Here is a 13,834-nt window from a genome sequence, read left to right on the forward strand (position 1 = left end):
CACACTATTAAATATTATAGTATTTTGAAATAAAAGACTAGAAAATGAAATAAAGTTGATATTTTTTATTAAAGTGGGTGAATTTATTATTTTACAAGCAGTAGATATATATTTACAGACTGAAAACATCTTAACTGTATAAAAATTGCTTTGATTTTGTTTCTTGTACATATACGTTTTCTACAGAACTAGACTGTAATAAGAAACCACATCAGGGGAATGCTTGTGAACGCAGACACGCAGGAAAGGCATATTTGGATATTTTCATGATTTATGTGATCTCTTGAGCATTCCAGATATGATCTTCACCAGCAGCAGTCCACTGACAAGAAAATTACAACATTTATATCAGGATGCAGTTGTCTGAAGAGTAAATTAATTTCTGTGTGTCTCGGGTTCTTTAAATCGAAGATCTATGTGATGCAGAATATCGTAAATGATTAGCCCAGGACCGGTCAGAAAGTCAAATCTGAAAACAATTAAGTGTGTCTTACCTTGCTAAAGTCATTAAACCAGCTGGCATGAACTTCCAGGAGCTGAGAAACCTTAGTCCCATCACCACCGCCAGAGTTCCTGAAGTGCCTGCATTTCCTCGGTGGAGGGAAACAGTTGTTGCCACATGTTTGTGAAAGCTGCACTCGGACTGTCACAGTTTTAACAACCTAAACTTGCTCACCTAGTGAAAGCCAGACATTCTTGGGATTTTGAGATGCCAGATAAGTACCGACTGCAGCCAGCAGGCCAAACAGGAGCCCTGCAGCCAGAGAGGTGATGCTGCCTGTGGAGGAAACAGGTTTTATTGTGTTCAGTTCAATAACATGGATTCTTTTTTTTCTCAACTCTGCTTTTTACCTCAGAAACTGAATACACACATTTCCCAGATTGCTTTTAACATCCCAGGACAAACAGGTGGGAACTTGTCCTCAGAGTTATACTGAACATGTACACTACATTGCCAGTTTATTAGGTACACCTGGCTGTATTACAACATCCCTGCTGCCAAAAGCCCCACCGTCATGAAGTGTATGATATTCAGAAGGTTTTTTTTTTTTTTTTTTAGAACTATGTTAATTAAACTTTGTGATCATTTTGAACAGCAGTTGGTGGTGCTGTCAAATTGTATTGTGTTCTTTCTTATATTTTGTCCACCTCATTTAGCAGCACAAACTTAAGCCTCCTAAATGACCACAAAGAGTCACAAACAGTTTCAGGAAACTTCACGAAATATGGGATTTATTGCAGGATTGTTGTACTAGACTGCACTAGTTTTAGCTAGCTGTACATAATAAACCGGCAACTGAGCGTAAGTGGAGATCAGTTACAGCTCTAAGTACAACAGCAATCTACTGTAAAATCTTGGTGGCTGCATTGTATTCTGGTCTATTGAGGCTGCCACTGATGGATAAACTGGTACATCCACCTCCCCTGTAATGGACCCCAGTATGATAGCTGATTCAGTGCAAAGTGCACAGTATAGAAAGCACAGTTGCTCTTTGATTCCTGGGGACTTGAGCCAAACCTATAGAATACAGTTATTCGACGTTATTGTCACCAAGGGGAAAACCAACAGTGGTGGACAGAAGGTGTACAGTGCAATGGTGTAATGTACAGTAGGTACATTTACTCAAGTACTGGACTTAAGTATAGTTCTGAGGTAATATACTTTACTTGAGTATTTGAGCAGTCCACCACATTTATTTTATAAGCTTTGGATACTGATTACTTTTCAGATAAATATTTTTGCAACAAAACATTCGCAGAGCTTATAAAACATGATGCAGTGCTTTCCTATGAAACTAACCAGTAGTGTATAAAGTAAATTGGCTTCACATTAACAACTTGCAACATTAAGTAATAGTATTCAATAATACAATGCGCTTTTAATAATGTAACACAATGAAACGAGGGTTTCTCTATCACAAGTATTTCTACTTTTATTCTTTAAGTACATTTAATGCGCCTGTACTTTTACTTATAATAGAGTATTTTTAAACAATGGTATTTCTACTTATACTCAGGTAAAAGATCTGAATATTTCTTCTATCACTCAAAAACAATCCTTCACTTCATAATTTCTGAGTATTTTAACCTTTTTCCTGCAGTTAAAAACGAAAACAAAAGCTCTTCTAAGACAATGTGCACGTAGCTACATCAGAGACAGAGTAACACTGAACCAGGTGCCACAATCATCCAACAAGCTCATCAGTGGATAAAACATCACACACCAATTCTTTACAATGACTAATGTTTAGCTTCTCCTACCTGCTTTCACATAACCCATGACTCCTCCTGCTGATACCAGGGCAGCATAGCTGAACCCAATCCAGTCCACAGCCATGTCCAGAAACCACAATGCTACTGCTGCTGCTGGAGTGAGACAGAAGTTTACTATGAGGAATACTCGATTAACCAACAACAACTTGTCAACAGATAAAATGTTAAAACATGGCGACAAAGTACTGCCAGTCGTTCTGCTTTCAAAATATCACAGCAAACGCACTAAAAACAATTATACCTTCACTTTTAAACAAGTCTAAGCTAGCCTCTCTGCTGCACCTAGCAACTTCCGGACGTTACCCAGGATACTTCACTTCCGCTGTTATTTCAAAGTAAAAGTCTGAAATGGTTTTTAATTAATTTTCTAGTTAATGATAGGTCAAAGGGAGAAAGCGATGCCTCGTAAAAGACTCATGACTGCATTGTGCAAATACAGCAAATATAAATACAATCAGCAGCTGTGCTTTATCACCTCCTTGTGGTAACCATGCATAAATAAATGTTTGACAATACAACTCCAGAAAAAAGCAGCCTAATGGATTATAAAAGATTTTTATTGTCGGCCATCTCATTTTTCCATTGTTGTTTTTCTTCTTTTCTGTGTTGACAGTAAATATATTCATAAAATCTCTACTTCAAAGTTGTATTTTATTACCTCTCTGTGGCAACCACAAAAGCAAATGACCTCAGAAGTCCAGATATGAAACAGTCCATGAATAATAAAACATCCTTATTTTTTCTTGTTTATTTTCCACCATCCTTTTTCTTCTTTTTGGGTTTGCTCTCATCTTCTAGAATAACTTCTTCTGTTGCAATTCGGACTCTCTTGGTCTTTGAAAGCTCCTGAGCGAGTTCTGTGGACAGAAGCAAAGAGATGAAGACAGACACAGAAGAAACCAAAACGAAGCAGCTCTTTATTTATCTAGATTCTAGTAGGAGAAAGTTGAACCACCTACAGTGAATCCTTACCAACATGAAAACTCAAGAAAAAAAAAGACTAAAATCATGTCAGTGTGCACATGCTAATATCTACTCAAATATCTTTCATGGCATGATGACAGAGTGGAACAAAAGTCAGTGTTTGCAGGGAAACTACCTGCAGATGTTGTTGCTTTAGCTGCTGGTTCCTCAGTGAAGGATGGCGAAGTCACTGATGAAGGTTTCCACACAGTGAGGCAAGTCAGTCTGGCCGATGTGTTCACTTCCCCAAGGAGAGTGGGAGACTCCAGCTCCTGTTGGACAGCAAAAGTACACGGTTAGAAGATCAGAGTGATAACAGTGTCACTCTCCTCACTTTTGTTATTTCTTTAACAGACGTGTTTATATAAATGTATTCTTGTAACAGAAAGTTTCATAATGTCTGATATTTGTATGCATATCTGCTTATATCTGAATATCTTATTGGAGTTATTGTTGCCTTTAAAGAACTTTGTTTTTCTGCTTTACAATGTTGATTTGTCAATAGGTACATTGACATTAAGGGAAAGCTTAATTTAAATCGCACTTTCTGAAAATGTAAATGTTTAAGGAATTTGACATCGAAAGTAAATGGTTAACACTCAAACGTTCATAAACAACACAAAGGATGTGCCTCTTTTAGATGGAGCTTCCACATCTTGATGAAACCGTCATTTGAAGCCGTCACCAACACGCAGTAGTCCTCCATAATGAAACTGTCAACCGCTTTCACTCTGAAATCACAAAAGAAGGTGCAGCTCAAAATACAATGACTACATAATGAAAAACATCAACTTTCAGCCATATGCGGTGGATCTGTGAAGTAAAAAAACAGGGTACATGAACTTACCTGGTTTCATGAGCCTTAAACTCACACACCAATTTCTTTTTTCCCAGGTCACACAACCTCACTATTTCATCGTCTCCTCCGACAGCCAGGATGGAGTTCTGAAAAACAAGCCAGATCAGAACATCTATTTAAAATACTGCGTCATATTTCAGTGTGATGGCAGACACCAATCATCTAAACCATAAGTTTCTCAGAGGATTCGCCAGGGAACTCACATTTAAGAACTTAATAGATGAGATCCTCTTGGGGTTTGTGATCGTTCCTGTCACGGATGCTGTCTCCAGGTTGTAGATGTCCACTTTGTCATTCACCACAACCACGTATTTATCCCCATCCGGAGACCATCTGACAATGTGTGCAACTGTTAAAAGTGTGGAGAAAAAAGGTTCAAGTCATTTCAAACATCTTCATATTTCTAAAACAACTTAAACTGTCCATGCAATCAAAGAGGAGTCTTACTTTGTTTGATGTTTTTGATGAAGGCTGATCTTCCGTTAATTAGATTCCATGTTCTAAAAGGATAAAAAGATGCAACAGTCATTTCTGATCCCGTATTAAATGAATCATCTGCCTCACAGACTTTCCAGCAGAGCTGTGGGTATTACCTCAGAGTCTTATCTGCCCCAACTGTAAGTGCAAGTTTCCCAGATGGATGGACGGACAGCGATGTGACAAGACCTCTGAAGGAAAACGAGAGGATTAGGTAAGTTATTCTGACTCGTCTCATTAAGTAAAATGCAAGACAAGAATCGCACAAACACAACTGCCTCAGTGCTTCTGCAGCCTCCCTCTCTGTCTGCTTACTTGTGAGCTTTGATGGACTTCAGGCACTCCCACTTCTTCGTGCTCCACACGCATAAGAGTCCATCCTCTCCTGCGCTCAGTAAGTGAGACGACCCGTAAAACTCCAGGCAGGTGATTGTTCCTGAGCAAAACAGGGAAGTCTGGGTCAAGTGAGTCATTCATTTCTTTATAGGTTGACAAACGGTAAAACGTAAACAAGGTCAACTATTCAGTGATTTTTTTAAATTTTCCTCTTTGCTTTCTTTTTGTTCCAGCAGGAAAGATGATGAATAATGCACCAGCAAAAATATGTAACAAAATGCAACAAAATAATGCAGCAGTTTTCTCAAGATCTCTAATTTGGTCTAGGTTTTTACTTAACAAAGAGTGGAGTTAATTTTCATCTCATGTCCTTTGTGATCATCAACACGAATGTTACCACAGGCTAAAAGACATAGTCAGAAATCTTTAGGAAGCCCGTGTGGAAATCACACCAGAAATCTGAGGGTCACTGAGCCACAGCTACTTGGACTACATTTCACATTAACGTCAGTAAACATACTCTGATGTGAAGCAGAAGATCCACCTCAGATACTCACCGTCATGGTGCAGCAAAGCTCCATGTTCAGTTTTCTTCTTCATGTCATACAGCTGTATGGTCTCATCTTTGCTTCCTGTGACAACAAACCTCTCGCTGGCTGCCACGGCTGATATGGATGCTGTGTGGGCGTGATGTGTGAAGTGTGCCTTGGCTGTCCACTCCTGCTTGACAAACAAAACACATGAAGCCCTTAAGAGCTAATGTCTCTTAGTAATAACTTAAATGCTGACACAGGGAGAGGGAGCTTAGGTTTCTGGTTTAGGTTTCTGATAACGGGAAAATAGCAAAAGTATTTAAAAAAACAGATTACACTGTCCATCAACCAACTAAATAAACATTAGCCCTTTGATCACAGTGTTACACACAGGTGGTTAACATGTAGGACTACATCAATCCCAGTGACAGTTAAGTTTAGTTTCTTAATGCCAGAGAACAGAAAATACAACGCAGGCAAATATTAGACACCAACAGTTGCACACAACTACAAAATAAGACACTCCATCTTACTTTCTCATCAGTCTCCACTCGGTAACCAAAGGCAATTTGCTCGTAGCTCCCAGCAATCAGCTCCAGTACAGCTGCCATGCTGCCACTTGCACCTACAGAGAGCTAAGCTAGCCAGCTAATAGCTTTCTTTAAACTTCAGCTTTTTCTGTGTGAATTCCGTCGCCTGGTCTGAGCAACAGCTAATAACAGCCACTAAGAGTCCAAGCAGAGACCTACATAACAAACAACAAGACAATAGACAATCTAAACGACGTGGCAGACGATACAGACATTAATATCTCCAGCTATTTCTGCAAAACACACTTGTAACTCCAAAATAACGCGTGTCGCTGTCACGCCTGCGCAAACATCTACTTCCGTCCATCCGGTTGATAGTGTTTTTCAAAATAAAAGCAGGTGTCGCGATTATTTAATTTGAGACCTACTGAGAGGTTTTGAAAAATGTTAAAGTTGACATTTAATTTATCAAGGTAATTAGAATGACGCGATTACAATACAATCACATTTGCCTTTAGGTAATTCGATTCCCTAACACGTGTTTAAATAATTAAATAATTTTGGGTTAATGATTTGTCTTTGGGCTTTTTGAGTTATGGCATGTAACTTTCTATTCATACATTATCGAACCCCCTAAATCATAACCTCTGTTATAACAACAAATTTTATATCTTTTTATTTCCCAAGAAAGTGATAGGTGGCCTTTATGTGTCAAAATGCCCTCATTTTCCATCCATTTGCTATAGCTCAAGGTATTCTGAAAATGCTATATAATAACTATTTTATGCCAAAGTATTTCTTAAAACTAGTCTTAAGTGTTTCTCTCTTGTGCAAAACTGAGTTCACCTCCATGAAAAGCCCACTTCACATACAGTGAGCCCACTGTACAGCCCAAAAATGGGATCCGCCCTTCCAGTGACAGAGGGGAGGGGATGTAGGCGTTTTCCTGTCCTGTAATTGGCTGCCTCTCTCGGACTCGTCATGATTGACGCCTCGGATAACAGTCCGCTTGAAACGGTGTTTTTTCTGCGAGGATGAGAAGTCGGACTAAGTTTTTCCACTGCGCGGAGCCATGGCGAGGAGGTGAGTGTTGATGACGATCAGCAGACACACATTAGAATAAATTTTCTTTAAAAAGTTTTCTCTCCTCGCTCGTTTGTGCATGTTTATTAACAGCTGAGTGGTGACACTTAAAGGCTCTCTGCCAAAAGTTTAACACCCTCCAGACAGAAATATTTGATGTCAACACTGGCTGCACTGTAACATGACACTTCTTCTTCTTCTTCTTCTTCTTCTTCTTCTTCTCCTCCTCCTCCTCTTTTTCGTCTTCTTCTTCTTCTTCTTCTTCTTCTTCTTCTAAAGTAAAGACTTGGTTTTCTTCCCTTCTAAAGCACAAACTTCTTTTGCTTGAGCCCTGCAGCTGCTCTCAGTGGAGATTACAGGTTTGCTCAGTGGATTTCTGGATGGTGTGTGTCAGAGTCTGTTGTTTGCATGTGACAGCAGCGGGGTCTGCTAGTCATTAGTGGTTTGAATTATGCAACAAAACAAACAGGACATAGTTGGCTGGAATCAGCCTCTGCTGCAATAAAACTGCCTCTTGTGATATCCACAATCTGAAACTGGCTAATTAAAGAACAGAGAAGTTTCTGTATCGCTGTGTTCCTCTTCCTGTCATACTCAACTTTTTTTCACAACGTGACAAATATCTGCTCTGGGTATATGACAGGATGGGTGTGGCAGTTATTCTGATTTTATGTTTTTAATCTTTTAATGGCATCGCCACTTTTTTAAGATAATGCACAGTAAAGATGAGATCACAGACACAATTAAGGTGTTTTAAACCCGTGTAAGTACGTTTTGGCCAAATTTTAGTGGCATCACAAAAAAGCATCTGGAAGTTTGTGGGTTTTCTTGGTGGATCTCGTGTTACAACCTGCATTTAGAGCCATGCACATTGTAACTTAATGATGGAGGTGGGGTCATCTTATGGAGCCAAGGTGTTCCCTGCTGGTCTCTCAGTTCTCTCCTGGTATTGTGTTGTCTAAACAAAAGAGAAGACCGGGAGCTAAACAAACACCAGAAGGCCTCCGAATGCTACACAGGCAGAACTCTGTTTAAGAAAATGCAGATTAAAACGTTTGTAGATGATTTGGCATTAATTAATCCAAAGCATGGCAGCACAATTTGGGTGAACTGACCCTTAACTTCCAGATATTATACTGTCAAACCTCGTATACAATACAATACTCTTAAATGTATTTATTGTCTGTTTGTTCTTATTCTAAGTCTCCTTTTTGTTCTTGCTGTCTGTAACAACTACATTTACCCAGCATGGGATCAATAAAGTTTATCTTATCTTATTTTATCTTCATACATAAATTGCTAAAAAAACAAACAAACAAGAAACGTGTTGAAACAGGTTTACAAGTCGTTATCTATTGAGCCACGGGATGAGTTTGATGGTTCCAGTTTGGTATATTGCAGCAACTTCCTGTTAACTGCTGCTGTCCAAATGAATGAATCAAGCAACACCTTCTCATAAAGACATACCAAGACGGATGGACGCTTCTGTCACAGGTTTTAATTGGTTTAACAGCTTAATTATTCCGTTTTGGTAACAAAAGGCAACTCTTTCAAACTCCACTCACAAAATAAATGTGTCAAAGCTTATCACACAACAGTTAATCATTTCTGTGATGGGGAGCAGGTGTTAATCTTTAAACTTTTTAATCCAGTGACATGTCACAAGAGGGAAAGCACAGAAATGGATGATAAAATGAATGATGGCTGAATTCCATTAAGCTGCTTTATTGTCAGGACCCTGGTGTTGCTCATGCTGGCTCAGTCTAACTGAAGAATACAATAAATCAGCTAATTTAAAATTCTGCTCTACGAGTGTTGAATAAGAGAAGAACGTGCATTACGAAAAGTTTTTAAGTCTTTACACTGCTTACCTTCATAAGGCACTACATGGCCTTGCACCAGCCCTCGCTCAGTGACCCCCTTTGGTTTATGAACCAGGAAGTTCCCTCAGATCCTTCGGTTTTTCTCTTTTAGCCGTTCCACGAAGAAGAACTAAAACCAAAAGCAGCTGCAGCCCTCCAGAGGGTCAGAGAGGAAATACTCATATTTTTATACATAAACTAAAAACTCATCAGCTCAGTCTGGCTTTCATGTAGTGTTTTTTATGTTTTTTTTATTTATGCTTATTTCATCTTTTATTCTATTTTGTTTTAGCAACATTTTATTATCTCATTTTATTAACGTTTCCCTCTTTTACCGCAGTTAATTTACTTTGTGCAGTATTTTGTAATTGTATTTTTATTCTTATTTTTATTGCTTTTATGATTTATCTTTTATAATATCTTAACTAAACATATTTTATTGTAGTTGTCTTATTCAAATAAGTTTCTTTTATTTTTTGTTTTTTGCATCAGTCTCTACACCCATTTATGTTTTGTCAGTCATTTGTAAAGCGCTTTGATTGCATTTGATGTGTTTGAATGGTGCTTCATAAATAAAGTTTGATTGATTGACTGATGACTGTCAAGTTGTCGTGGCTGACTGGGGCGCTTGAATAGAACGGAGCCATCTTTCATGTCATTAGTAACAGCTGTGCTTTTCCCACCAGTTTGAACAGATTCCAAGATGCACGTCTCTAATTTGGTGGTACCGTTTCACTTTTCTCTATCACTACTACTTAACTTGATCCACTGCATTTGTCTTTTCACAGTCAGCAGGCCAACCAGGAGCTCACCGAGGTGCTGAACCAACTCTGGCGTCTGGACACCAACCGTCTCAAGCCGGGGACTGATTACACCATTTCCCTCCAGGTCAGTAGCACCAGTCTGCCATGATGGCTTCTCCGCAATGCAAAACACTCAAGAGATACATGCAAAACGGCATCTGGACGGGACTCACAGTGCGGTGTCACCAGCAGCAAATGAAATGCGTACAAGGCGATGTCTTCAGATTGCTTAATTTGTCCGACCAACAGCCCAGAACTCCAAAGATATTCTGGGTTATAATGATACAAGATGCATGAAAGCAGCAGATCCTCACATTGAACATTTCTGCTTGATAAATGACGCAGATTTGTCGGATCTCTCAACTGACTGACAGAATCAGCTCGTTTTTAAGAAAAAGATAAGAAACCGGTTTCTCTAAATTCTCTTTTATATGCATTTATAGAGTGATTGTGCAACACATTAGTCACCAGACACCACATAAGAAGAGATGTATGTATTATGATAATCCAACCACAGAAGATTGACAAACTCATAGACTGTGCAAGGGAGGGCCTGTATAACTGACTCTGAGTCAGCTTTCCTGCCTTTTGCAGTCACATGCTGACGTCTGTGCGTTTGCATGTGCTTCATTCAGGGGAAGGCAGGTTATGTGGCTCAGGGCAGTAACTATGCCAGAGACCGGGCCAGGGCTCCGCTCTTCACACACGTCAACGAGGACAAACTCAAGAGCATCGAGACATACGCACGTGAGTAGCGGCTCATGTCGTTTTTTTTTTTCTTCAAGCTATCTCTTTTGCGAGAACCTCCTAAATTTTAAAGCAAAGCACGCCTCTTTTTTTCCACGCAGATTTCATCAACTTGCTGGACAACTATGAGACGTCCACGGGGGTATCGGAGACGGTCACGCAAGAGGAGCTTCAAGAGAACAGGCTCTTCATCAACGCCATCATGGAGACGGATGTGATGAAGGTGCAGTAGGAGAAGTAGTCGTCAGCAAACAAACAGAACACTGATCCCAAACAGCAGCTGCTTGCACTCCTGGCTGCCTGACCAAATGTTGACTTTCAAGCTCATGACTTTAGTGAGGATTTGACATTTATGTGAAGGTGACTTCTTAGAAAACCAGGCGTCAGAGTGCTTTACATAGAAAAGACAGAAATTATTGTTGTTATTATTGATCACCAAGGGGAAATTGGGTCAGATGCAGTTGCTCCCATTGTAGAACATTAATGAAACAGAAAAAAGGAAATAAGAAATATCTTAGAGAATGTAAAAATATGTAAGAAAAGCTTAACAATGCGTGCACTATACAACAATATCAAGAAATTATAAACAATATGAACTATGTCAATGTAAATATGTGTATTATGCTACAATAAATAGCAACCTTCTACATAGAAATGATCTGTTGTGCAACATTCTGCATTAAGTAACAACAATAATAGAATAATAGAATACTTCTGCTGCTAATGTGCTGCTTATTAGTGTTTTTATCATTTTTATTTCAATAATCCATCCTTATTTTTTATTTTTTTAAATCATTTTTTCATCCTGGATTTCACCTGGAGGCCTGAAATGTCATCACGCTGTATGTGTTTTCTTCACAGTGCGCTCACCAGTATCTGGTCAGAAAGGGGCAGTCGCCATCAGACCCTGCGCAGTTCAAGAGGCAGCTGTATGACATCTGGTTCCGCCTCTACCACAGGGACAGGAGTGGAGGGTGGGTTTCACAACAGCAGCAGGGGGCGCTGCTGTGACGTTTCCAGAGAGAATCCTGAGGGTTGGAAGAAAGGGAGCATGTTTAATCATCTACAGAATAACATGTGGAAGTCAGTCCTTAGCAGCTTCAGGACTGGTTTTCTTCCTCATATATATGAACAATTAATCTTAAATAAATAAGGTCTACTTAATAGCTTTTTTGGAGCTTTTATCCACATTTGATGCTCTTAACTGCTTCCGAGGTCGAGAATATTAAACTTCAGTTTTTTTTTGTTATATAGAAAACTCTTAAATCTGCATGTGTTTAACAGTCATCTGTTTCTGTAGAGGAGAGCTGAGGGTTGTGTTACATTTAGTGTTTTCATCCTCTCTCCAGGCAGCAATGCAAAAACCGTATATAAGAGGGAATAAAGTTATAAATGGACTTGACCTCAGGATGAATGAGGCCATGCAATGACACTGTCTAACATGTTGTCACTTTTCATTATAGTGAGGATTCCTGTGGATTTGAACATGTGTTTGTGGGAGAAACCAAGTACGGCAAGGAGATCATGGGTCTTCACAACTGGGTCCAGTTCTACCTGCAGGAGAAACACGACCACGTTGACTACAAAGGCTACAAAGCAAGAGACAACAAAGATACTGTAAGAAAACACCGTGCCACCTTGTGCAGTAGTACTGTCACTGAAATACCTGTATGAATCCCTTAAAGCACCTTTTTCATTGTTGTTTTATAGCCTGATGAAGATGACCATGTCCTGAACCTGCAGTTCAGTTGGAAAGGCTTGGTGAAGCCTGTTGGTGGCTCCTTCATTGGCGTCAGTCCGGAGTTTGAGGTAGCTCTATTCACCATAATCTTCCTCATTTCGACGGAGAAGATGACGTCTGTGGTGGTGAAAGTGGACGAGTACATGCTGGAGCTGGTGGTCTATCGGCACGGCCGGTCCATCGGCACGTCCTTCCCCAAACTGCTCAGCAGCAACAACAGGGATTTGTAATATGACACCACCTGAGCTGTTAGCCGCCATGTAAAAATTAATGTTTACATGCATTTACAACTTGTGTAACACCTCTGTTTCATTCGTTTTGTAGTATAAACCCTAAAAATAATCTGGATCAGTTTCTATTTGCACTAAACGTCAGGCTTAAACTGTCTACAATAAGTAAAGTTTATTGCCTAAACCTTCTGATCTGGATTGATATCATGGAAGGATTATGGATTATTAATCATTTGTGCCTTATTCGGAATACTGTTATGGAAAAAATAAAGTTTCCTTTCTTTACAAAGTAGTGTTGGCATTTTTTTTTCTGCCCTGTTGATGACGTTAGGCCAGATTTTGCAGAGATTTAGACTGAAAAAGCAGCACAGTTCAACTCCATTCTTTGGGTCTGTATGCCCTGTTTTTCGTCTGTCAGGTAGACTTCCTCTCAAACAGCATGAAATTCTGTCGATGAGCTGAAATGAAACTGAATGTTCCAGTATTTGCCACAAGTAGTTTTCATTCCAAGTATTATTTCAGACTGACCAGTTGAGACACAATTGTCTGTGGGAAAGGAAGAAAAAATAATTTGACAGAGATTTAATATATAATATGTTGATACAATAATAAAGCCAGAAATCAGAGAAATTGTGAGATACTTATTTTTAAGATTGTCATGTAATGGTTTTATGAATTATTCTCAACATTATTTTTGAAAAATTAGAAATGTTTTTATTTGGACAATTCTAAATTGATTTTTCTCTGCAATCAAAAAAAAAAAATCCTACTGATCCTTCGTGCTGTTTTGCATATTCATTGTATCTGGTGTTTAGTGATCACATTGTACATTGTCATACGTCTTTATCATCTATCAACAGCATGTTCTAATTTTTGATGTATGTTATCGATACCGATGCTATCTGTGTTGTAAACTAAGAGTGCCATGGTACAAAAAAGCCATTGCATAAATTTCGGGCGCTTCCCATGAAGGTTGAAACTTGAATTTGAATCAAGAGATGGCTGTGAAAGATGAGACCAGAGCCATGGAACTTTTTACACATTTACAGATTTATTTGTCCATTTAATCAGACACTTCCGTAACAGATTTATTTGGTTGACCCTCTGCTGTGGTGTGGGAGGTGACGAAGAGGAGGAACTGTCTTCCCTCCGGTCACCTGAAACAGTGACTTTCCACACACATATGTAACTTACAGTATCATAAGTAAGTATAATACATCCACCTGCCAAACATCGCTGTCATAGTGATTTCACCTTTTATTGCCTATATGTGGTTATGCACTGGTTATATTTCATAGTTTCATTTTCCTGAAAGTCATACTCATTTAACAGTACTGTTATGTTGTTTCACTGTTTCACTTGCTATTTGTTAGTCTCGTTCTTAAACTAGGCACCT

The 13,834-nt window shown here is 39.1% G+C and overlaps 3 protein-coding genes across 5 annotated transcripts; 1 reads left to right on the forward strand and 2 right to left on the reverse strand.

The window, feature by feature from the left end:
- Positions 1–56: 56 nt before the first annotated feature.
- On the reverse strand, positions 57–2,589 carry LOC121615257 (transmembrane protein 14C-like). 2 transcript variants are annotated; one of them, XM_041949527.1, is made up of 5 exons: positions 2,516–2,589; positions 2,263–2,367; positions 677–778; positions 495–582; positions 57–322 (listed from the first exon to the last, which is right to left on the reverse strand). In XM_041949527.1, exons 2-5 carry the CDS (start codon positions 2,336–2,338, stop codon positions 265–267), a joined length of 324 nt encoding a protein of 107 aa, XP_041805461.1. In that variant the 5' UTR covers positions 2,339–2,367; positions 2,516–2,589; the 3' UTR covers positions 57–264. The 2 variants fall into 2 exon arrangements, with proteins under 2 accessions (XP_041805461.1, XP_041805462.1); XM_041949528.1 differs by having other exon boundaries at positions 2,263–2,364; positions 2,516–2,572.
- A 157-nt stretch (positions 2,590–2,746) lies between these two features.
- Positions 2,747–8,975, reverse strand: pak1ip1 (PAK1 interacting protein 1). 2 transcript variants are annotated; one of them, XM_041949525.1, is made up of 10 exons: positions 8,927–8,975; positions 5,467–5,629; positions 4,889–5,009; positions 4,690–4,764; positions 4,544–4,596; positions 4,300–4,445; positions 4,085–4,182; positions 3,869–3,968; positions 3,374–3,509; positions 2,747–3,131 (listed from the first exon to the last, which is right to left on the reverse strand). In XM_041949525.1, the coding sequence occupies exons 1-10, from the start codon at positions 8,930–8,932 to the stop codon at positions 3,022–3,024; spliced, it is 1,008 nt and encodes a 335-aa protein (XP_041805459.1). In that variant the 5' UTR covers positions 8,933–8,975; the 3' UTR covers positions 2,747–3,021. The 2 variants fall into 2 exon arrangements, with proteins under 2 accessions (XP_041805459.1, XP_041805458.1); XM_041949524.1 differs by lacking the exon at positions 8,927–8,975 and adding an exon at positions 5,976–6,286.
- LOC121615256 (poly(U)-specific endoribonuclease-C-like) lies at positions 6,998–12,723 on the forward strand. Its single transcript, XM_041949526.1, has 7 exons — positions 6,998–7,055; positions 9,706–9,805; positions 10,356–10,467; positions 10,569–10,690; positions 11,329–11,441; positions 11,931–12,084; positions 12,178–12,723. The coding sequence occupies exons 1-7, from the start codon at positions 7,045–7,047 to the stop codon at positions 12,436–12,438; spliced, it is 873 nt and encodes a 290-aa protein (XP_041805460.1). The 5' UTR covers positions 6,998–7,044; the 3' UTR covers positions 12,439–12,723.
- Positions 12,724–13,834: the final 1,111 nt, after the last annotated feature.

The sequence above is a fragment of the Chelmon rostratus genome, chromosome 12 (genome assembly GCF_017976325.1).
Source record: "Chelmon rostratus isolate fCheRos1 chromosome 12, fCheRos1.pri, whole genome shotgun sequence".
NCBI classification, from domain to species: domain Eukaryota; kingdom Metazoa; phylum Chordata; class Actinopteri; order Chaetodontiformes; family Chaetodontidae; genus Chelmon; species Chelmon rostratus.